At 38.6% G+C, this 23451-nt stretch overlaps 1 protein-coding gene across 25 annotated transcripts in view; it reads right to left on the reverse strand.

Annotated features, from left to right (window-relative positions):
• Window positions 1–23451, reverse strand: part of kcnma1a (potassium large conductance calcium-activated channel, subfamily M, alpha member 1a) — a 214760-nt gene that overhangs the window by 22163 nt on the left and 169146 nt on the right. For 7 of the 25 annotated variants that reach the window (XM_048204318.1, XM_048204313.1, XM_048204309.1 and 4 more), the window contains 3 exons: window positions 7419–7512; window positions 2173–2296; window positions 162–386 (listed from right to left, as the gene is read on the reverse strand). In XM_048204318.1, coding sequence (XP_048060275.1) covers window positions 162–386; window positions 2173–2296; window positions 7419–7512 — 443 coding nt within the window. Of the gene's footprint in view, window positions 1–161; window positions 387–2172; window positions 2297–7418; window positions 7513–11662; window positions 11936–14754; window positions 14788–20007; window positions 20182–22721; window positions 22731–23451 lie in introns of all 25 variants that reach the window. The other 18 variants (XM_048204317.1, XM_048204312.1, XM_048204315.1 and 15 more) reach the window with 7 other exon arrangements.

Here is a 23451-nt window from a genome sequence, read left to right on the forward strand (position 1 = left end):
AAATTGTGGTGGCACTATTCAATGCAAAAAGCTTGTAAAAGGGAACATGTGCTGCAAAATGATGTCTTACTCCTTGAGTCTTACGAACGCATAACGTTTACAGACATCTTGTTTTCTCCAGGTGTAAAAGCTCTAGGCTCATTTTCAATGCGTGTACTCACAGGTAAGATGGAGACTTTGGGGAAGTTGTGAAGGGTTTCCCACTCTCTTCTTAGATAATCTAATGAGCCCACAAATACAATGGGCTTTAGCTCATGGTAATGGAAGTTGCTTGCTCTTAAAGGCATCACCAAGTTTCGAAGCCCCACTAAAGCTGACGTGACATCTCCGAATATACAGACTACTACATGTCCACTTAAAACCGTCATGGAGGCCTCACTGCGTGTCTGTGGTGAAAAAACCAGAGACAAACAAGACAGTTACAATCTCGTCAGCAAGAATGGAATAAGAGCTCATATACTGCCACCCATTATTGTTTAAAATGATATATATATATATATATATATATATATATATATATATATATATATATTTTTTTTTTTTTTTTTTTTTTTTTTTTTTAACTGTATTTAATTGACTCAAATCTCACCACGTCACAGCAATAAAGTATGAACATCGCAATTTGAAATTGTGGGGAAAAGCATATTAGATATTAGATAATTAAAATGAGGAAACCATAATTGAATAAAAACATTGAGCATTGTCAAGATGTTTTAAATGGGTAAAATATATTTGTTTAGAATTTTTTACAAAAAATACTCAAAATAAATTTCATTTAGTAAAGGCAAATATATCTTACCACAAGAATATGGTCATTTAAAAACTTAAAGGGTTAGTTCACCCAAAAATGAAAATTATGTCATTAATGACTCACCCTCATGTCGTTCCAAACCCGTAAGACCTCCTTTCATCTTCGGAACACAGTTTAAGATATTTTAGATTTAGTCCGACAGCTTTCTGTCCATCCATTGAAAATGTAGGTACGGTATACTGTCCATGTCCAGAAAGGTAATAAAAACATCATCAAAGTAAACCATGTGACATCAGTGGGTTAGTTAGAAGTTTTTGAAGCATCTAAAATACATTTTGGTCGAAAAAAATAACAAAAACTACGACTTTATTCAGCATTGTATTCTCTTCCGGGTCTGTTGTTCATCCGGGTTCACGACTCCTCAGTGAACCGCAGCACACTGCTGACGTAAGACGCTGCTGACGTGTTATCTGGTGCGCCAGAGTTTCGTTTACAGTCTAAGGGAGACGCACGCTGTATTCAAGCTATTTTTTTAAAATGGTGTGTATTCAAGCTATTTTTTAAAATGGTGCGTAAGTGTGCATGTCGCGGATGTCCTAATCGCCAAAAACAACGACGTAAAAGTGCATTACCAACACCGACAGATGAAAGGATTCAATGGAATCAATTCAGTGGAATCAATTCAATGGAATCAATTCAATAGAAAGGATTCTGGAAGAGAATACAATGCTGAATAAAGTCGCATTTTTTATTATTTTTGGACCAAAATCTATATAAGACACTTCAAAAACTTCTAACTAACCCACTGATGTCACATGGACTACTGTGATGATGTTTTTATTACCTTTATGGACATGGACAGTATACTGCACATACATCTTCAATGGAGGGACAGAAAGCTGTCGGACTAAATCTAAAATATCTTAAACTGTGTTCCGATGATGAAAGGAGGTCTTACGGATTTGGAATGACATGAGGGTGAGTCATTAATGACATAATTTTCATTTTTGGGTGAACTAACCCTTTAACTTAAAATGGGCATTCTTTTTAGTTTGCACAAGACAATTCATTTATTTTCTTTTTAATATTATTCTGATCTCAATAACGTTCACATACAGCAGTTTTGTGTGTGTAAAAAGAAGATATTATTCCGTTTTCCCTTAAAGTAAGTAAAGTAAGATTTCATAATTCATGCTTTTAAAACAATGGATTCAGCATAAAATTTTGAGCATGTTATTGATAATGAAATGTGAACAGTTTGACATGTTTTTTGTTTGTTTTCAACTGGACAGAATCATTATGAATATTATAGGATGTTAATAAAAAATATGGTATTACTTCACTCAATTCTTGTGGCTAGGTGATTTATAACTCCACTGCATTAGCACAACCCTACACACTGCAGTTATAAAGGTACCTACCAGAATGACCTTCTCAATTTCTTTGGATGGACACCAGTGAAACATTCCAGTAGAGTCATATCTTTTCACATTAGCATCCATGTTCTCAATCTGCTCGTTTCCCGGAATGAGCAGAGGGTCATGTCTGAAACGGAGCATAAGGAGGAGAAAACGTGTAAGAAGAAAACATGTGTGCTGGCCCTATTTGCAAATGCAGGTTGGTAAAAATGCAACATAAGGAATTTATCTTCTGGGCTTAATTGTGACATTTGTCAAAGGACAAACTTTCCGCACATCTCAATAGACGTCTATCGACAATAAATAAGCAGTAAACAGCCTTGTGCTGACATGGCTTGTCATTGTCAGATTGAATTTGTGCATTGGACTCCATCATAACTGCAGCTCTCTCCGGGCTGCCAAGACTGCGGAGTCATCAAAGCGTCCGCGCCGTGACAGCACTGGAGTGGAAGAGATGGAGCCAGAGCACTTCAGTGACTGAGTGGCACCAGAATGGAACGCCAATTACCGGCTTTTACTCCGCATCGCTCCTGACGTGATGTGTCCAACGGTAAAAGCTTTAACAGAGGCGCACTTTAAATATTTTAGGAATTTGCCCAATCACATTTTGCTCCCCCAAACTGAAGGCCATTAATGTTTCAGCAGCATGTCACGTCCAAACAGGCTAACCTATATCAGCGCGCCCTGCTGAAGCTGATCTGGGGGGCATGTTGACCGTGAAAGAAGTCCCAGCACTTGAGAACAGCACGCATTCATTTCAGTGAACCCCCTTGAAAGCTTTCTAACCAGCTCAGTAGCTGAACTATACAACTGAAAAACCGAATTCACAAATCGAATGTGTGGCCATGTTAATTTGACGCCTGGTCTAGGGATGTTGGTATGAATAGCAACTCAAAAAACTAGTATAGTGCTGTTTTGAGCTTGTAATGGTTGAATTCTCTGCCTCAAATACAGATTTATTGGTAGTATTCAATATGGGCATGCCTGCACCATTTAATATGCTCAATACAAGAAAAAATAATCTCTAAAAATGTTTCAAATTAATATGATCAGATATATAAAATGTCTATTCTCGCTTTTGACTGACTTTCATTTGTTTTCTGTTATTAATTCAAAAATGACGGAACTCAAAATGAATTACTTCAATGTGACTATTATTATGATTATTATTAAAACATTATTTAACACATGAAAACATGAAATCTGCTGTTTGCAAAAGTATTCAACCCATTGTTGCAGAATTTTCTGGAGATAAAATAAATATTGTTCTAAAATTAGCCAATAAACGTGAATTATGAGAATAACTACTAGGGATAGGATTAAATATTCACAATATATGATTCAGATGGCAATATATAAATTCATGAATATTGCAATTACTTTAATGTCTAATTGTTTGGTCATCATGTTTCCTAAAGACTTTGTCATTAGACTAGTTTGTGATCCCTGTGAAAGTTGTAAAAATGAACATTAAAGTACAATAAATAATAAAATTCATATACCGATGTCATGTACAGATATAAAAGCCAAAAAAAAAAAAAAAAACATTTAAAAATGGGATAGATCTTGCATATAAGCCAGGGCACAAACACCAGTTTAAACACCTGGTTAATGATTTTAAAATGCTTTGCTGTTGAACCAGTTCTTGAGTCATTTCTATGCGCTATGGGTGTATTTTAGTACAGGTATTTTACAATTAGTTTCCCCTCAGTGACTCTTGAATATTCAAGATTTCTGAGGGCAGTTTTTGAGAGAAACCACATAACCCTTGTAAATGCATAAAACTGTCAACTGAAACCCACCGTGCAGCATGTTACGGAGCCTGAGATGGGCCAAAAAGGCTGCCTTTGAGGAAATGGCCTCAGGGCAGACAACAAAGCCCCATCTCTGAGACACAGCTGCAGGGGAATATGCTCTCTCAGAGTCTGCTCGACCCAGCTATTGTGATAGTATTATCCACAGTGCTCGATTAACAACCATTTAACAAAGGAGAAAAAATATTTTTTTAACATGTTCAGTCTGATGACAGAATACCATTTGATTATCTATATAATATATCTCTGACAAACAAGCTTAGCCTTATACGTTTTGAAAGGTCTGAAGCTTAAAAATAGAACACGGCAAATAAATTACAAGAATTATCAATGCAATGAATGCTATTTGTGTATTAACACCAGGGTGTATTCATTTTTATCTTATAAATGTGATGTAATTTAACTGACATAATAATACCATGCCTGTTATGCCTTGTTCTGTAACACCCTGTAATTAACACAGCACTAAATGAGGTTTGTAAATTGCATTAGCCCCTTGTAAATCACACTAATAATGAATGATGGGACCTCTGCCTCACCTTCCATGTTTGCATAATGTCAGATAATATTCTGGAAAATTAATTTACACTTAAAATAACTGCACTGTTACGTGAAGCACAAACACTAATTTCAAATTCAACTACTGCAGAGACAAAATGAAACAACAAATTTGTGGTAGTAAAAACGTGGCAATTCTAGTCATATTACAAACCTCATAATTACTTTTTTCCCTCTATTCTTCTCTCACCTTCCTAAGCGGGTCAATTCAGTGACACGCTCCACGTACGCACCGCTTAGACTGTGTTTGATTGCTAAAATATCACATCAGAAATGTGTCAATTAGCATGCTTGCATGAGATGATATCAGACTGTATGCAGGTGCTAATAACAGTGAAGCATTTAGTGCTTTTACACCCTGGCTGAATATTTTATTACGTGCCGCATGTTTCACCACTCACTCTACGGACCTCTGTCATTTCAATCTCCCCTCAACATACTGACTGGCGCAGTGCACCTCTGCCAAGATAGCTATCTCTCACCCGCTGTCAGAGCTGACTGCCAGTCACAAGCACAATCCAACGCGCCACTCCAGAATAAAACATGTGACGTTACTCACTGCTGCTAGGGAACCCGACAAATGCATTTTGACTTCCCACAATTAGATGTGTTGTGTCTCCTTTGAAGTGTCCTTTTGAAGCATGGTACTGTCATTGTGTAATATTTCAGACGTTCTAAATCAACCTTTTTGAAATGTTTACATTCCACTTCATATCATTTTTGCCAACAACCAACCAGAAATACATTCATTTCATCTTAAATAGACATTTAAGCTAAAAAAATGAAAGGGCTAGAGAACTTTATAGGAAATTGCCAGGTACCCTAAGCAGGACAGAAAGTTCTCTATTTAATTGGTATGTCCAGAGGAGCGTCCTAGACGTGCATTTGGGGAAAGAGAGAGCGAGAAAGAACAGAAGTTGCCCTGAGAGCCGGGCGAGCTGCTTTTCAAACAGCGTTCAGCTATTCCAGCGCATCACTCGGCAGTCACTGGCTCCCCGAATCCCTCTCCAGCAGCCTATGAAAGCAGCTCCTCGCTTTGAAAATTTTCCCTATCATGCAAACTGACAAAGGCATACTTTTCAAAAACCCACAGCCAATCTGTTGATCATTATTTATTTACGACGGCCTGGAGGCGCAGAAGCCTGTAAAAACCATACTTGATATGGTATACTCTGGCTGTTTTTCCCTTTCCTGATTGTTGAATAAAGTATCCCTAAGGCTCCCTCAAACAATCGCTTTTCATTCAGCATAAAACGCACCTTGTAAAGGCGAGGTATTTAATGTATGTTGTAATATATTGACAAGGAGGGCACAGGTTGAGGGAGTCCACGGGTCTGTCTTTGGTAATTTTGATGTTTCGCTGCAGGGCTCTGGCTTGAAAAAGCTTACACCTAGAACAGAGGACCTGTCATCCAGTACCCAAGAGCCAGCTGAACACACAGGCACCCTAAAGCACAGAAAACTTTGACACCGCTTTGAAGCCTTTCAAAACAGGGTAAATAACTCCCAAGAATTATTATCACTTGTAGATCAAAGAGCCGATGCATACATTACACGGCAAACGGGGACCTTCAAATCTGCTCAGAAAAACAGTTTTGTGCTGTAAGTTAAGGAATAAAAAGATCCTTCTAAGCAATTGCTGAAAGCTGTTTTTTTTTTCATTCCTCTCGCAGTTTATTGTTTAAAACTGAGAGCGAAAAGAAACAATTGAACATTGATCATTTTCACTTGGAAAGCAGACTAAAGGGCGAGATCCTCTGCAGGGCTGACAGTTTACAGTATGTAAAACTCGACATAATTGCTTCTTTTGGGGGGAGATTCATGTTGGAGACCTCTGTCTGGGGTACTTATTATACGCTACAGCGAAATGCCTTGTGGGTGGCACACAACTGAAAAGAAACGAAATAAAATTTTTACTTAAGATTTTTTATCTTTTACATTAAAAAATAAATATAATAATTAAAATTAAACAACATTTTATTTAGTTTATAATAATGTGAAAAACAGAATAAAATAAATACATGACACTTGAAAAATAAAATTGCTGTTTCATGTAAAAGATTCATTTAAGTGTTAACTATAATTACAGTAATAATAAGCCTGCAACATCAATCTGGCATTTAATTACAACTTAGAAAAATCTAAATTTTTCGAAAGGCGAAAACAAATAACGTCAAACATGTTGGCTATCACTTTGCAGAAAGTTGTCCCTTCCTCTGAACCTTCAGCAACACTTCCTCACATGATGATGTGTAACGGAGGGCATTGTCTCTGCATTTTTTACAACCTCTGCATAAACGTCTCCTGGCCACATAGGCGGAAAGCGAGTCCTTTTATCAGTCAAAATCAATTAGCAGCATTATAATTCCACCGGACAGGATAAAAGGAAGGTAATATTTGAATTCATTTTTGATTGCGATGATACATTTCACATATGGCCTTAAGTACGAAAAACACTCCTCACAGGGGTTCCCACAATAGATGAAGAGCCCCGAGGCTAAGTAACCATGCTGGCGTCTCTGATTGGTTGGCACCGTCATTAGTGCCACCGCTGTTTAAGAACTACATGTGGACGGGACTGGGGGGAGATGACAGCTGAGACTTTAAAGCAAGAGTATTTTTCAAACAGCTTTTCATAGCTGCTTTCATGACAGAAATATTTCAGCTCTATCATTAACCGCTGACAGGCTGACAGCTCAAACGCCTCGGCCTGAAAGGCCTGCTCTCCCCTCCCTCCCTCTCTCTCTCTCTCTCTCTCCACACTTTCTTTTTCCTTCTCCACTCCTCCTACTCCCACCATCCCAGCACCATCCGTCCTGTCTCTGCCTCTCTTTCCTTTTGAAGGGTGGAGGGAGCGTCTTGAAATCAATGTCTTACCTCATCATTTTGGGTGAGCAGTTGGGTGAATTTCGCATGCCTCCGTTGCGTTGCTTCTTTTTGGGTGACAGTGTTGACGGATGCTCATCTTCGACTGCAAACACATGCAAAGAGTGTCAGACTGTGGACAGCTGGGATTGTAAAGTGTGCTGGAGATGACATATTAAAGAACACAAAAGCCAACACTCAATCAATCATTGCAAAAAACACTCAAATCTGAGAAGACCTCCAAAAATAGAAAGATAATAGTGTTAGTATGGACACTTAAAGATAGCAAGTACAGACCTGAAGGACAACCATTAAGTTTTACACCCTGTTTTCCATGAATTCTCATGAGTTCTGCTTTTCAAAGAGTTGTGTAGATCTATTTCAGTCTGTATCAATATGATCAAACTCTCTTTTACCTCCCTGTCATTGTTTGGAGGGCATGGGCTCGAAACAATGACAGAGGGGAAGAAAAAAGAAAAAGAAGAGTAATTTGGTGTGCGTTTTTTTTTTAATGGATGACTACATGGCAAAATCAATCCTCATCACTCAGAGAGCCGTGAGTGATGGCTCCGCTGTGAGTCTGTCCCCCGTACCACAAGCACTCTCAGCGCTGAACAAGCACCCTGAACTGAGCCTTCTCATTCTGAAACGCCTCTCCAAGAGGACGTTACTGAGAATGTCACAAGCTCTCCGCTCTATAAACACATCATGTGTGAGCCTTGAAGCTGTCTGAAGGTTGAGCTCCTCAAATTTTCGGAGATAAAATGGATGTACGAATGTAAAATATTTGAAAACTATAGCTTAACTTAAAGGAATAGTTCACTCTAACAATGAAAATGTCATCATTCATTCACCATCATGTCATTCCAAACCCATATGACTTTTACTCTTCCAGGAGAAATTTTGAAAAATGTCCATGCTCCTCTTTTTCATAGGACAATAGTGTCAAATTCTGACCCAAAAGGCATTGAAAGGTACCGTATCTGAATTGAACATGAGCACAAATGAGATCTGTGAATGGTGGAGGGACTTTAAACAAGTTAAAATGTAAGCTTTATTTTACTTTTACTTTACAGTTGTGGTCACTTTGAATTGTCACTGCATGAAACAGAAAAGCATGTACATTTTTTTGAAATGTCTCCTTTTGTGTTCAACAGAAAGAGAGACAAAAACATTTTTTGGTGAACTGTTCCTTTAAGTAGGGGAGAAACTGTTCAATGTTGTAATAAAAACCAATAAATGTTTTTAGCCCTGGAATTTTGCATGTACCTCAACTTCCATGTATACCACAGTACATAATTGTTTTTTTTTTTTTATTTGGGAAATTATTTAATATTTGTTATGCTGCACTGCTATATTTATATTATACTGTTGTTGTTTTGTTTTTTTGAGTATGACACCAGATACACAACATTTTGGAAAGGTCTGATTTGTATTAGAGACAAACTAGTAACAGAAACCCAAACTCTAAAACACTGCAAACTTGTGTGGCTCTGTTAGAAATCCATCAAGCGGCACGGCAAAATATTAGAGACAAATACTGCAAACACATACCCTTGTATGTCTCTGATTTCCCTTTGTCATCTAATTGTTCTAATGAAAAAAGACAAATTAAACAAAAAGACGCTGTCTGTGTCTTCACCAAATGCCAGTGCTTGACATTTGAAATTACACTGTGGAGGGAGCAATGTGAGACAGTAATCAACTTTAAAAATATCACTACTGATAAGATGGCGGTGCAGTGGCCCTTTGTTCTGTACTATGGTTGTTGAGCGAGTGGCCTGGCTGGGCCGGACCACTCTCTCCTGCCCTTGCTCCTCCAAATTAGGTGGCGGAGATTTACGAGCTACAGTGGTGCCCTTCAGTAAGAGGCTTAACAATGAAATAACTCCACCTGCAACATGGCCATTTCAGCAAGTCTCTGCTTGTTCCAAATTACATTACGGCACTTTTACAACCTCAATCAAAATAGGATCAGCCCACCAAAGTGTGATTGCTGTTCCATACCACGGGCAGCTTTAGCCCTTGCTTTTTTGTGTTGCCGATCAGAATGATTGAGCTAGACATCTGTCTCCTCTGCTTCAGACAGACAACTGGCTGATGCAAGCTTTAATGCACAACAGAGGCCCTGTTTACACTGTTTTAACATGGCATTTTAAAATGAAAACAATCCTCGTCCATACTGGCATTTACACTGTGTTTCAGAAAAGATCTCCGTCCACACTACATGACCGAAAATGCATGTCACATGACCATTCATGCACACTGGGCATGTGCGTAGTGTGAACAGTTACCGATTGCTCTAATAATAGCTTGCCTCTTGCACATGTAGGCAGCTGCAGTATTATAAAATGCAGAGTTTAACTGCACAATGGCTGCTATAAAGCTAAAAAGCTGCTAAAAAGGACAACAAAGTCAGCAAAGCTTGCAGTTCTGTCTCCATGTTATTGTTTACATGGTCGTCGAGGCTGGTTTGTTACAGAGCCATTGAGAGAGACGGCTCTGGTCTGTTATTGTCAGTGTTGGGGAAAGTTACTTTTAAAAGTAATGCATTACAATTTTGCTTCACTTAGTTACTTTTTATGAAAAGTAATGCATTATATTACTTTTGCATTACTTTATCTCACCTTGCTTGTTTGTTTTTTAATAACAACAAAAAAATTCTATTTTTGGCAAATGTTAAGGCCCTTTCACACCAAAAGTGAAACGAACAAGCCTCAGGCTGAAGGAAATGCATATTTACACCTGTACAGTAGAGGGCGCAGATCAAACAAACCTTTCAGCTGTGCTGCTATTCTGGATTAAAGAAGAATAGGATACAGGAGAAGGAAGTTCAACACTCTTATTTCTAAATCTAAAGTAATTTTTGCTTATTAGTATGGTTGAATTGGACCATTGAATGTCAGGAGCAAATACATTTGCTAATAAAGTGAGATTTAATACATAGAATATATTTGTGTAATTTAAGATAGTTAATTATTACAGGTTTGCATAAAATTCTCAAATTGCATATCACTGTTTTTATTCATTTTGAGGATTTACCCTATTTCTCATGGGGACAGGAGAGCTGTCAGTCAATACATATGGAAAAAGTAACTTGTTACTTATATATATTTTGTTATAAATTGAAAAAGTTATGCTTTACTTTACTAGTTACTTGAAAAAAGTAATCTGATTACATAACTCAAGTTACTTGTAATGCGTTACCCCCAACACTGGTTATTGTCGTGTTCCGGTTGCGTAATGTGGGAAGCCATGCCTTCGTTTTCATTTGGTCCGTTTACACTGAAATGCAAACCCGGAGTTTTCAATCTAAAATGGGGTCTGCATCGTTTCCAAAAGTCTCCCTTTTCGAGGGTCGAAAACTCCAGAGTAGTGTAGACACCAGGCATAACCGTAGCAAAAGTTATGCATTTTAAAATGAAAACGCATTCATGAAAATAGGGCCAGAGATACAACAGAAATAATGGTTTTGTTGCTTTTCATTTATTGGCGCCTTTTTACTTTAGTCCTGAACACAATTTGGGGTGTCTAAGAGAGGGACAATGAGGTTACAAAGAAGTCTAAAAGTCTGAGACCACATTGAAAATCTAATTTAAAACAGGAAACAAAAGACTTTGAATAAATAAACGAGAAAGAAAAAAGAAATATAATATTTTTTATATATATATATATATATATATATATATATATATATATATATATATATATATATATGAGATATCTGAGATATGACAAGATCTCAGAGTTAAACTGTGTCAGAAAAAAATTATCTTAATTATGTCAGATAACTTAAGCAAAACATGGTCAGGTCAAAGTGTCTGAATAATTTTTGGTCCCAAATTTTATCAATTTTACTAGAAGTCCACTGTATGAAGAATTTTTGTGTATAATATGTCACAGTTTATTTTGCTATCCTCACTTACAGAAATGAACTATAGTGTCCTGCACCCAGAAGTAAAAATATATCAAAATATCAAAAATGTCTGAATAATTTTTGGTTATATATATAAATTAGTGGTCTTGTATTCCATGGTATATGATCGGTAAACTAGCTATTCTGGTACTTCTATACTTTTATTGATGGCAGTTGTGGTTACACACATTACACACACACACACACATTTAGTGCTGGGGCGGGGGTACATTAGCCACAAGATGCTCTACATGCATGCGGCAGTGACTGCAGGGACCCATGCAGGAGGAAGGGGTTGTTTGCGGTAGCACTGACTAATGCGTCCTAAGGCGCAACCTACAGTGCGTGGGGACGAGCGTGGAGGACAAGTTGCTGGGGCGGTAGCGGTATTTTCCGGGCAGGCTGCGGGCCCGGTTCAGTCCAGCCAGGCTGAGGCGTGACTGTGAAGGCGGTGCCAGAAGGAGCAGACTTCCTTTACGGTTATTAACAAGAGGTACGGCAGACGTGGAGCACTCCACAACCGGCAGCACACTGGGAAGAGTGTTGGGAACAGCCATGCTGTTGGCCAGTTTGTTTGAGCGGTTTTGAAAAGTCGCTCTAACTTCCTCCTTTACTGTCAAACAGTGGAAGACAAAACAATGAAAGATGACTGTGATTGGGTCAATGACATATACTATCAACAGGGTCCATGATAAAGAAAAAAAAAAGAAAAAAATAGTTGCGATTAATTGCAATTAATCGCATCCAAAATAAAGTTTGTTTACGTAATATATGTGTGTATATTGTGTATATTTATTAATGTATATATATATATATATATATATATATACACACACACATACATATATCTATATTTATATAATTTATATTATATATAAATATAAACTTTTATATATAATGTGTTTTTGTTAAATATATACATGCATGTGTGTATATTTATATATACACATAATAAATATACATAGTACACACACAAATTATGTAAACAAACTTTTATTTTGGATGTGATTAATTGCTTGACAGCACTAAAAAATCTTTTACACCTCTTAGAAATGTATTTTTTATATTCATGTTAGTTTCATATGGATTTGGAAAAAATGTTTCAGTTTAATGACTCATGATGTAAAAATGTCATGTAGTGTAACCGTCAAACAAAATGTAATAACATTTTACTTAAACCTTCAGATGATCTTGATCCTGATCATTTTTAAAAATTATCTTAAATATACTTTTCAGTGTATCATGCATGAAATATTAATACATAAATATCATTACGTTTTTAGGTAGTCAAACCTCATGACATTCTAAACTCGTCACAAGATGAGGAGATTATCTAATATTCATCTAATCAAATTATTTAATAATTTTAAGAGACTTATTAACAGACAGTCAAAGGCTCTGCAGGGGTCCTACAAAAATTTAATGAAAATGTACTGCTATCAGCTGTAAATTGAAATAAAGTGCCTTGTTAAATAATAATAATAATTAGTTTTAAATAAGATTTAAAATTGCTATACAAGTCATCTAAAAGCACATGCCATTAGTGCTTCTAAACTAAATATATTATGTTTAAAACACTGCAGCGTTCATAATTTATCGCTGAACTGCATGAGAATCACATAAATATTTAAGTATGAAAATACAAGTTGACATGATTTTCATTGTTGAGCCATTTATTTCGCCCTTCGATTACCGTTTACAGACAGATCCACAAATCTGTGTGCCATAAAGGTAACCGCCGCATTTTTGAATAATTGACGATGACCCCTCAGTTTTATAAAACACTACTTAACCACTTGCCAAGCGCTTTAGGTGAAATGTTCAATATGACATTTGCTTTTCCATTGCTAATAAACATTAATTAATTAGAAGCACTTTCTTCCCTGCCTGCTCTGCTCTGCGACAAGACAGAACAAAGCATGAACATATTATTCCTGATAACAGTCACAATGAATCAGGTCACAGTGCAGGTAGGGATGTGCTTGCACAAGGGAACACGGCAATCTCTTTACGTTCTGCCTCGACATACGGCAAAGCAGTGTTAAAACAACGTATCTAAAATGTGTGAAAATCAATACTTCATACCACACACAAAAATGTCTTAGATTAAGTTGCGAAAAGGACCAAAATACAAACAATCTGCTGTCTGACAGACGAGAGTATGCAGTGTGTATAAGGGACCTGAAGTGTTTCACACAGGGAGTTATCAAGCTCACCGCCTGTCACCCGAGCCATAAGACTCCAGCCTAATGCTATCTACATAAAAGGCAAGAGGTTAACCAATATCTGGTGTAAGTGGAAAAGCAGTTTCCGCCCGCTCCCCAAACCTTGCTCAGAGCAATAAATAGATGGTTATTTCTGCCGTCAGCTGCCGCATAGATTTAAAGGCCGCCACAGATAACTCCTGGATTCATCTGGCCCCTGTCAAACACGAGTAGCATTATACAGAGAACATCCGCTGTGGCACTTTCACTGTGGATTTACAGTAATCCAGACGGCAACTGTCCCTTTATGAAATGCAAATCCTGTGACGAGCCACAATTGTGCATTCTTATCAAGGCCATTGTTAAATTATAGAAAATACATCTGTGAGAAAATCCATTTTAAAACTTTATCTAATTTCATGATGGCTATAAATAAATCAATTCGCTATACATACATTTATGAACATTTAACTTAACTTAAATTCTCCTAATTATTTATACTATTTTTTTTTTTTTTATTATTATTATGCTGCTGTTAAAATTATGTGTTTTTTTTTTTGTCCTTCAGATGCAGAAATATAACACAAAACATTTTAAAACAGTTTAAAAATAGACAGTCACTTAGGCCTATTAATTATGCAAATACATATGTTTACATACAACATTGAGATACATCGAAACGGTTACATATGAAATGAAACTTAACAGCAACAAAGCTAAAGCTCTCTCAGCATTCGCTTGGCGTCTGATTTACCTAAAACGCATTTAGCTGTGAACCGAACCCCAGACTGTGGCTGTGATCCCATTTTCCCTGGAGTTGTAGCGCCATCTGCTGTTGATGGCGTCACAACACAGACGCATCTCTAAGACTCCACACATGCGTGCAATACATCATAGCATTTCTATCTCTTCAATCATCCCTCGCAAGGACACGGAGCTCTTTATGCAACATCTGGATTTCATATGGATCCCTCTATTCAGCACCTGACCTTTCTCATGCACATGTTTTAAAGACGAGCAGCCCCTCTGATGCATTTGACCAGAACCCAGTGCTGAGAAACTGTCATCACGACCCCCCTTCCCATCAATCCCCAGTAATCTACAGAGAGCTGAGGATGGCAGCTTTTGTGCTGTAATGCTAGTGGGGGTAAAATCAAAAGCAAAGAGCCAAAGCAGGCAGGTTGCACGAACGAATGAGGGAATGAGGAAAACAGAGAAGTACACTTACGTGATCTGACATATCCGTTAAACTTATATTTGGCTGAGGGGAACGCAGAGACCAATGTGAGGATACAAAAAGGAAAAGAGAGAGAATGAGTGTGAGATAGACAGCAGAAAGACAGTACATCGCACTTACACAAGGACAGAGAGGAAAAAAAGTCAAGTTAACAGCAGTTAGAAGCAAAAAAGGATGATGAAGATAATTATATAAGCAGGAGATGATTAAAGAAACAAAAGAGATGATTGGTGGACGGAGTGGACTTCAACGAAGCGATGAAAATCAAGCTGCCTGTTCAGTGTTTCCACATCACGGATCCATTTAAAGAGTCAAATGTTGGATTCTCGTCCCAAGATCGATGACGAACATACTGCCCAAATCCGAACAACCTCACAAGGATCATTATGGTATTTGGATTTCGGATGGGGAAAAGAGAATGCTTTGATAAGTCATCATTTTATCCTTGACACTTAATTTGATGAAAACCAGTGAAACCGATCAAACAGATGTTAACAATCTTGAGGCTTTACCAAATAGTTAAACACAAATTACAGATGTTTCCCATCACATAATTGCTTCTGTAAAAATTAAACGCTGCCAGCTGATCATTTTTGATCAGTAATTACTATCTTGTCAACTCCAGATGAACGCCAAACTGTAGGCATTGCATGCTGGGAGAATCAAGATACTGTATGCCACAAATTTGTGACAAAGCAAACAAACAAAGTCATTACAGTGAATATGAATTGATGTTTTGAATACACGATTTGCCATTTTCGTTACCTAATGTTTGGTAATTCTGAGTGAATATTAGTGATATTAATATTATTCCATATTTATAATTTAATATTATTCCATATATTACAAAAAAAAAATTATATTACATTTTTTAAATGAACATTACAGTATTTTAATATATAATATATAATATATATTTTAAAAAAAATATATATCACAATATTTCAATAATAAAAAAATATTTTTTACAATTATATTTTCAAAAAAATATTCGAAAAATTGTTAACCGATTGGGTTCTTAAAAAGTACCTATTTGGGTATTGGTTAACATTATGCAATAGTCTGTGAAGCCTAAGGGTGCTTTTACACTTGGTTTGCTTGCCTGATTCGAATTAGAGTTCGATTGCTCCAACTTCCCCTGCTGGATTGTGTTCACATTACATTATTTGGGTCCGAACCACGGTGTGTTTGCATCATCAAAGCAGCAGCTGTTTACCCGTTGCATGGTAATGGTGGCAAAATGCATAGCTTTGATCACCTCACTTTTATATTTAGTTTTTTAAACCTTTGGTTTGGTTTCCAAAGCATCAGCACATAATTGCACTTGCGTCTATCTGCCGCGAATGTACCGCAAATGTTCTAAAGAACGCAGGAGTTTATTTGTGGTGTAGGCAAGCAGAAATGAGATATACATTCTCTCTGCTTGTAATGTGTCAGTCACACTTGTCAGAAAAGTGAGTTAGAATACACAAAAACCGAATCATCTTATCGACATCAGTTCACTTCAGCGATATGGTAAGATTGTGTTCATATCAGCCGCAAAGTGTTCTGGAGTTCATGAACTGTACCCCAGACCAGCCTTTTTATGTGAACTCGGGTATGGTTCAAAAGAGTTCGGAAAACAGCATTCACATTATTCAAACGAAACTGAACTCTGACGTCAATCGAAACAAGGTGTGCGTCAAAAGTGCTAGTGTGAAAGCACCCTAAATGACATAACCCAGAGGAACATCAGGCCATTTTGATTAAACATTGTGAGGCCAAACTAATTTTGTCTTTGGAATAAAAAGTGCTGAATCATTAAAAAAAAAAAAAAAAACACCAGGAAAGTGTAATAAATAAATTTTGATTTCATGTTGACTAAGTTATATGTTGCATGTGAAACTGGGAGTTTCCGAGTTTATCTTGCAGACAATCATAATGCGGGATGTGTCCAGATGCATGTATGTTGCTCTATAATGCAGCCCCCATTGCAAAGTCTCATCTTTCGTTACGAGCACTGTATCTGATGCCATAAAGGTCACGGCGCAGGCCCAGGGCGGGGCAGTGACACAAGTGCTCAAGCAGGGCCCCGCGCCGGTCCTGGCATATGTCGCTTGCGATCTGCGGGCGCAGGAAGAGTCGGCCGACTCTTTGGCTAGCATCTGTCCTACACGGCGGAGGGGATGACCGGCCCTGCTCCTGCCTGGTGGTAAGGAACTGTCAGGTTGAGTTTAATGACACACCAGCTGAGCTGGGGAAATGAAAATGCAAACATAATTTTCATGTCAGGCTGCATAAGAGCCAACGGTGCTGAGTTCCACCCTGCAAGGAGCGGACAAGATCCACTCTCTGGGCTGCGCCGCACCGCCCCGCCCTGCCACGCTCGGCACATCCTCTGCAAACTCCATAACCAACCAGAGCAGGCAGGAGAAGAGGAAAAAGGAGAGGGGAAAAAATACCCCTAAGACTCAAAAAAAGCAGCGACCTCTTTCCCTCTCAGTATGCCAGGCGATTGTTGTTTACAAAACAGGCATGTCTAGGATTGCCCTGCTGGAAACTTCCTTTTGAAGGCTCATAAGTTCAAAACAGGAATTAATACCCTTTGCAATTCTGAGCACCTTGAGAGTCTTTAAAGCTCGTGTAATGAGGGGATAAGTCTCGGCAGGTGGAGCGGAGGGACTGTTATTGTAACTTAGAGCGGAGGCAGCTAACTCACTCGTTCAGTATATTTGCTCCCTAAAGCCTGCACTTGCAGAGATAACAAACTCTTCTTAATAGTGTGCAGTGCACTAGAACTATAATGAGTGTTCCATTGCTCCCTACTCCTTGTCAACGACTCTCTGGGCTTCGACTGCAGTCAAAAGAGTACAAGAGAGACATGGTGTTGACCTTTCACACATCTCATTTTCATACTAATAATTCTTTGCTTGGCTTTGGAAGAAAGGAGCATTACCATCCTGAGTGATACATGCACAGAATCAGAACAAAGTACAAGTACATGAGGGCTGTTTGAGAAAGCATCCATCAGGGATCATTACTTTTGTAAGACAGAGTGCATTTACTGTCTTGATTTCATGCATTCAGCAAAATTACTGCATCCAGAGGAGTAGAATTTATACTATAATGTGCAGGTATAAAACCACCATATCATGCTTAGCACAGGAACGTGGTGGTATTTATGCTTTCTGACCCATTTGGGGTGTGAGAACACATTAACTGGGGAGTGCCAGTAGTTATGTTTCCATTCAAGTTGTGAATGTAACTTCAAGTTGTGAAGGTAGCACTTCTGCCCCACATGCTTAAAAGAACAAAATCAATCTTTAGGAAAACTGGTGCAAAATGGATGTTGTCACTGAGGAAGCCACTGTGGCTCTTTAAATAAATGTAATACATTACAAAAGAAATGTAATATATATATATGCATATACTTATATATATATATATATATATATATATATATATATATATATATATATATATATATATATATATATATTATATATATACACACACACTTTTCTCTGATTTTATTGAAAACAAGGGATGTGCTCAAAGATTTTCATCGGAAAATCATTACTGATTGAGGAAAATCAAAGTCAGATGGAAGAACTCTGTGAATTCCTCATCATAAAGATGTAATGCTAGATCTGAGGCAGAACCGATGGGAGAAAGTCAAACAAAGCCGCAGCTGGCATTAGCTGTCAGCCTTGGCGAAAACGCGCTCATTTCAGAAAAAAAAAAAAACGGCAGCAATGAATCCAATGAAGGATGACGCTACATGAAGAGATCAGTAACTATGTAATGACCAGTAACTGGTATCCAGGGATATCACCACAGACCAAAACACAAGACACAAAGTCAACCTCATCATAGGGTTTGATGCTAATCTGAGCTGATGTGGCGAACAGTCGGAAGGCAGTTGTAGAGGAAATGCGATCGCCTGAACTGACCCCTGCTTTTATAGTAGGTCGCACCGCTGCCATTCCTAATTGACAGACGCTTTAGTATTTCACATCTGCTAAGGCTTAATGAGAAGACCCCTGTTCGGCGCTGTCCTTTACACAACTAACTGCTTCAGTCATCTGACCTCATCCAATAGCCTGAGTCACCGCCATCTCAATTGAGTTCCTGTCAGGAGATCTCTTTTTAACTTTCCCATTGAGCCTGACAGTCCCACTGTGGTATACAAGGCATTAAATAAAGAACATTGACTTTTTCTCCCCTGATTGCTGGCTAAGAGAAAATCATCGAGGAGGATCAGATCCTGTGGAAAGGGGGAGAATTTGACGTGTTTTTTCAATTGCACCTAAATGTGGACTTTACTAAAGGAAGAGGTTTTATTTCAGCCGGTGGAAATGGTGGAGGCATTAATGGCTTGCGGTTGTAAAACATGATTGTCCAAAAATAGCAGAACAGACACTGCCAGTATATACTTACTCTTTATGAACAGAAGAATCTCACTAAAGATCCCTTTCAATCACAATCTAGCGTTTGGCATGTGAATTAAACATGATTGTAGTAAATAACAGACATATAAGGGTTCTGACTGTTTTTCATTTACTGATATCCTTCCAATTTCGCTCAATTAACAAATATAGTCAAAAGGGATCTTGAGCAGTGAGATGGACATTTGAGTTACATTTTCTTGATTCTAATCATTGAAATAGGACAAGACGGCATGAAATAATTGAAAACATTCAAAATTCAAAGACCAAAAGATTGTGGGTACCCAGTGTTTGAACCTGTGGGGGGAAAAAACAGTTAGCCATTCATTTGCATGTTTCCTAACCTGAAGAAGGGTCTTCAAAAGTCACACGAACATGAAAATATTATCAAAACATCATCAGTGTCAATGTACACAATTAGCCCATGGATTTGATTAGAAGCACATCATACTGCACAGTTCATTTAACAGATACATGTACACCTGCCATGTAAAAGTGTAAACACCAATACAGTGACTGCAAAATGTCACCAGCACCGCACAAGTGCTCCACTAACACAGCATGCGCCAACACAGTCCTACTGCACCTACTGCAGCACTAACACAGAGAAGCCACGTCACTTCAACTACCACCAATTCACCAAACGAAAAAAAGAATATGTACTAGTGTACCATCCAATAAGCCACAGATACGGAAATAATGGAGGAACGAAACAGACGTTAAACACAGCATATGAAACACGGCACAGACACACGCACACTCACACGCTCACAGGTCACGGACATCGAACGGCATGTGGTTTGGCGATCGAACTTACAGGCACGTAAACTGGTTGAGCAATCATGAACAGAGACAGAAGAAAGTGGGAAGGCCCTCTGAAGACTGTCCATGTTACTATGTACACTGCCTGTCATGCACGAGCAGTCGCGCTCAGAGCGCCCGCAATCAAAACAACATGCCAGTTTCATTCGCTTGTAGACGGACATCTTGGCTACAGTCATGTGTTGGATGAGAGGAGAGGAAAGCAGCAGGTTAATGGCAAGGATCAAAAGAGTTTTTCAACCAGGGAAGTCTGAAGGTAACTTTTTCAAACAGGAACAAAAAGTGCAATGCCTTAGCAGCAAGCTCTGACAGGTTTGACCCGCAGATGGACCACTGCGCGCCCGCTTGAAGTACGCTTCGGATTGTGTTCCCACTGCACATGTGAAGTTCGATCCAAATTTGAAGGTTAATACCAAATTGGACTTTGAAAACATCTGATAGAGGGCTTGTTTAGGCAGGAAGCAGTAGTCTCATTGGGGTCAAGCCGTGCCCTAAGGCTGATCATGTCATAAAAGGTTAAAAGGTCAGATATGACAATATGATCAGAGGTTGGGGCAAGGGACATTCAGGCAGAGAGGAATGGGTGAATGTGTTCAGCAGCAAAACCTCTTTGGATAACATCCTCTGTATCTAAAGGAGAGGATCACGTACCTGTATCCCATCATGCAGCAGCAGGTTATCGGCATCACAACGTGCTACAGGCTCTAACGTGGGCGCTCTATTCTGTTCGTCAAACTCTGCTCACCACTGGACTTGGTTGGGAGATTCATATGGTAACATGCCAATAGGCTACTTCTTCATTCCCAGATCAGAAGATGCATTCGCATGCATTGCGCATTTTACTCAGACATACATTACGTGGAGTGTATGTATGCGTGTATGCATGTTTTTTGGTTCTCAAAGGAGCTGTGGTGAGAGACTATAGCAGCATTTGATTGCTGTGAACCGGGCTAAAAACAGTCCCTGGTACACATTCTCCCGGTGCCACCTCGCTAACGGACCGTAATCAAGTCTGGCACCCTCAAAAGAGCAAACAATCCACAGGGAAAAGCCTGCTTTTGACTTCCATCTGAGGTTATGAGCCTGAATTAAGAGGCCAATTTCAGTTGTATGCTGGAGAGATAATACGGTAAATGACTTGGCCTTTAAAGCCATAACCTCAGGGACTGTTATTCTTATAGAACCATGCAGAGTGGCTGAAATTAAGGAGAACAGGCATGCAGTGGGAGGCGACCGCGGTCGTATCTCTCGAAACGGCAGCCCGGTCGACTGTTTACAGGGCTGAAACAGATTAAGGCAATGTGGAAACATGCAGCAGCGGGGTTTCTACTTAATTTCATGCTGAAATCTATCGCTTCAGAGTTTGAGGGTTGACATTCATCGGAGCACATAGTATGTGGTTATGTTAGTCACTGAGACATGGAGGGCGGAAGAGACACAAGACAACATGATGATGTGAGTGACTGAATATGACTACACAGAGAGCCTAATTACTGAAGCCTCTTTAACAGAACAACCCGATTTAGCAAGAATGCTCTCAGCACCCCTATCGTCTTTCCTGGCCCCACAACGCCCCATAATTCAAAGCAGGCTATGTCATATGTTAAAATACTAATGGAAAGGAATATATCTGAATGATTTATAATATAGTCATATATATGCCAAACGCTTAAATCAAGAGTGATTTTAGATACAGTGAAGCCTTGCGTTCTTAAAATACTTAAAACAAACACACCTCCATCCGTACCGATATAAAGCAAACAACACCTTGGGAAGACCTACATAAAGAAACCTAGGTGACAAGTGAGAAGACCCTACAGTGCACGCTGGCTGATAGCAATCTTGCTAAATAGGTTTATGAGGACCTCAGTGTTCCCATTTTGTTCTGTTCTCATTTGTAGAACTACAGTGGCATCTAGTGGCCAGCATTGTGTACAGCCGCTAGGTCAACACCACCGTGAGCCTAACGTTGAGAGATGTACCTATCACTGAGGGCAGTGAGTAAAAAAGGGTCCAACTACTGAAAAGAATTGAAATTCAGAACATTTCAATTCTACCGAGGGTTCTTGTGTCGTGTAGAGAAGCTGGGCAGGGGCTGGGCGGTGGAGACAAAGGGGAGGCTGTAGGCAAGAGGGAGACCAGATTGTTTTGATTGTGTTTTGGAGACGATGCTCGTTAAGTCTAAGAATTTGAAGAACTTCCCACAGAACTCTTTCCGCTCTCTGAAAATACAGCAGCATGCGAAATTGCCTTTGACAGCAAGGGGACGGATTCAAAGGGGACTCAACCGCCCCCCCCTTGGCACTGGTAAGGTCCATGACTAATAGTAGCAAAATCAATCAGCTTGTTTGACTTTTTAGATTGTCATGACAGGTTACGTTGAGTTTCGAGAGAGCCAAACAACCTATGAAATGAATCACCGATTTCAGAATGGTGCTATGGGTAAAACTTCGGGAGGAACTGTTATTGGTCAAGAACTTATTCTTCTCTTTTATTAGAGACTGGTTTGTAGGGGTCAGGACAGGGTCATTTTAAGGCCAGTAAATTCTGCCGTATTACTGTTTTGGGCTGAGGACAGTGGAGAGATGAGAGGAGGGATGCAGCAGCTAGACTGATACATGCAACATATATATAGAAATATATAGAACTATTATCAGAGTGAGACAGTTAGACTGTACTCTGGGCCACAGGAAACCCGTTTTTACTCACAATATGTCACTACCAGTGAGAGGTTTAAATAAAGAGGCGATATTCCAAGGCAGCAAGGAAGGAAATACATCAAAAAGTATGTCAATGATCATAAAGAGGGTGAAATAAAAGAACACAAACTTCCATTACAGCAATGGAAACCCCGTCTCCCTTACTGTGAGGCTATTGGCCTCTTCTCAGGTGAAATTCAGTTTTGGGAGGGTGCATATCATCAAAAACATATGATTGGGAAGAGAACAAAGAGAATAAAGTAATAAAAACGTTTTAGTTCAAACGTACACTATCGCTGCAAAGTTTGGGGTCAGTAATTTATATAATAATGTAATAATGCTTTTATTCAGCAAGGAAGCATTGAATTGATCAAAAGCGCAGCAAACACATATATGATGTTACAAAATATTAAATAAATGCTGTTCTTTTTTACTTTGTATTCATTATTAAAGAATGCTGAAAAAAAATGTATCATGGTTTCCACAAAAATTTTTACCCGCGATATTAACAAGAAATGTTTCTTGAACACCAAAACAGCATATCAGAATGATTTCTGAAGCATCATGTCGAATGAAGACAGGAGAAATTCAGCTTTGCCATCACAGGAATAAATTACATTGATAAAATATTAAAACAGAAAATAGTTTTTTAAATTGTAATAGTATATGACAATATTACTGTAAGTACTGTATTTTTGATCAAATTAATGGAGGCTTGGTGAACATAAAAGACTTCTTTC

The sequence above is a fragment of the Megalobrama amblycephala genome, linkage group LG10 (genome assembly GCF_018812025.1).
Source record: "Megalobrama amblycephala isolate DHTTF-2021 linkage group LG10, ASM1881202v1, whole genome shotgun sequence".
Lineage (NCBI taxonomy): Eukaryota > Metazoa > Chordata > Actinopteri > Cypriniformes > Xenocyprididae > Megalobrama > Megalobrama amblycephala.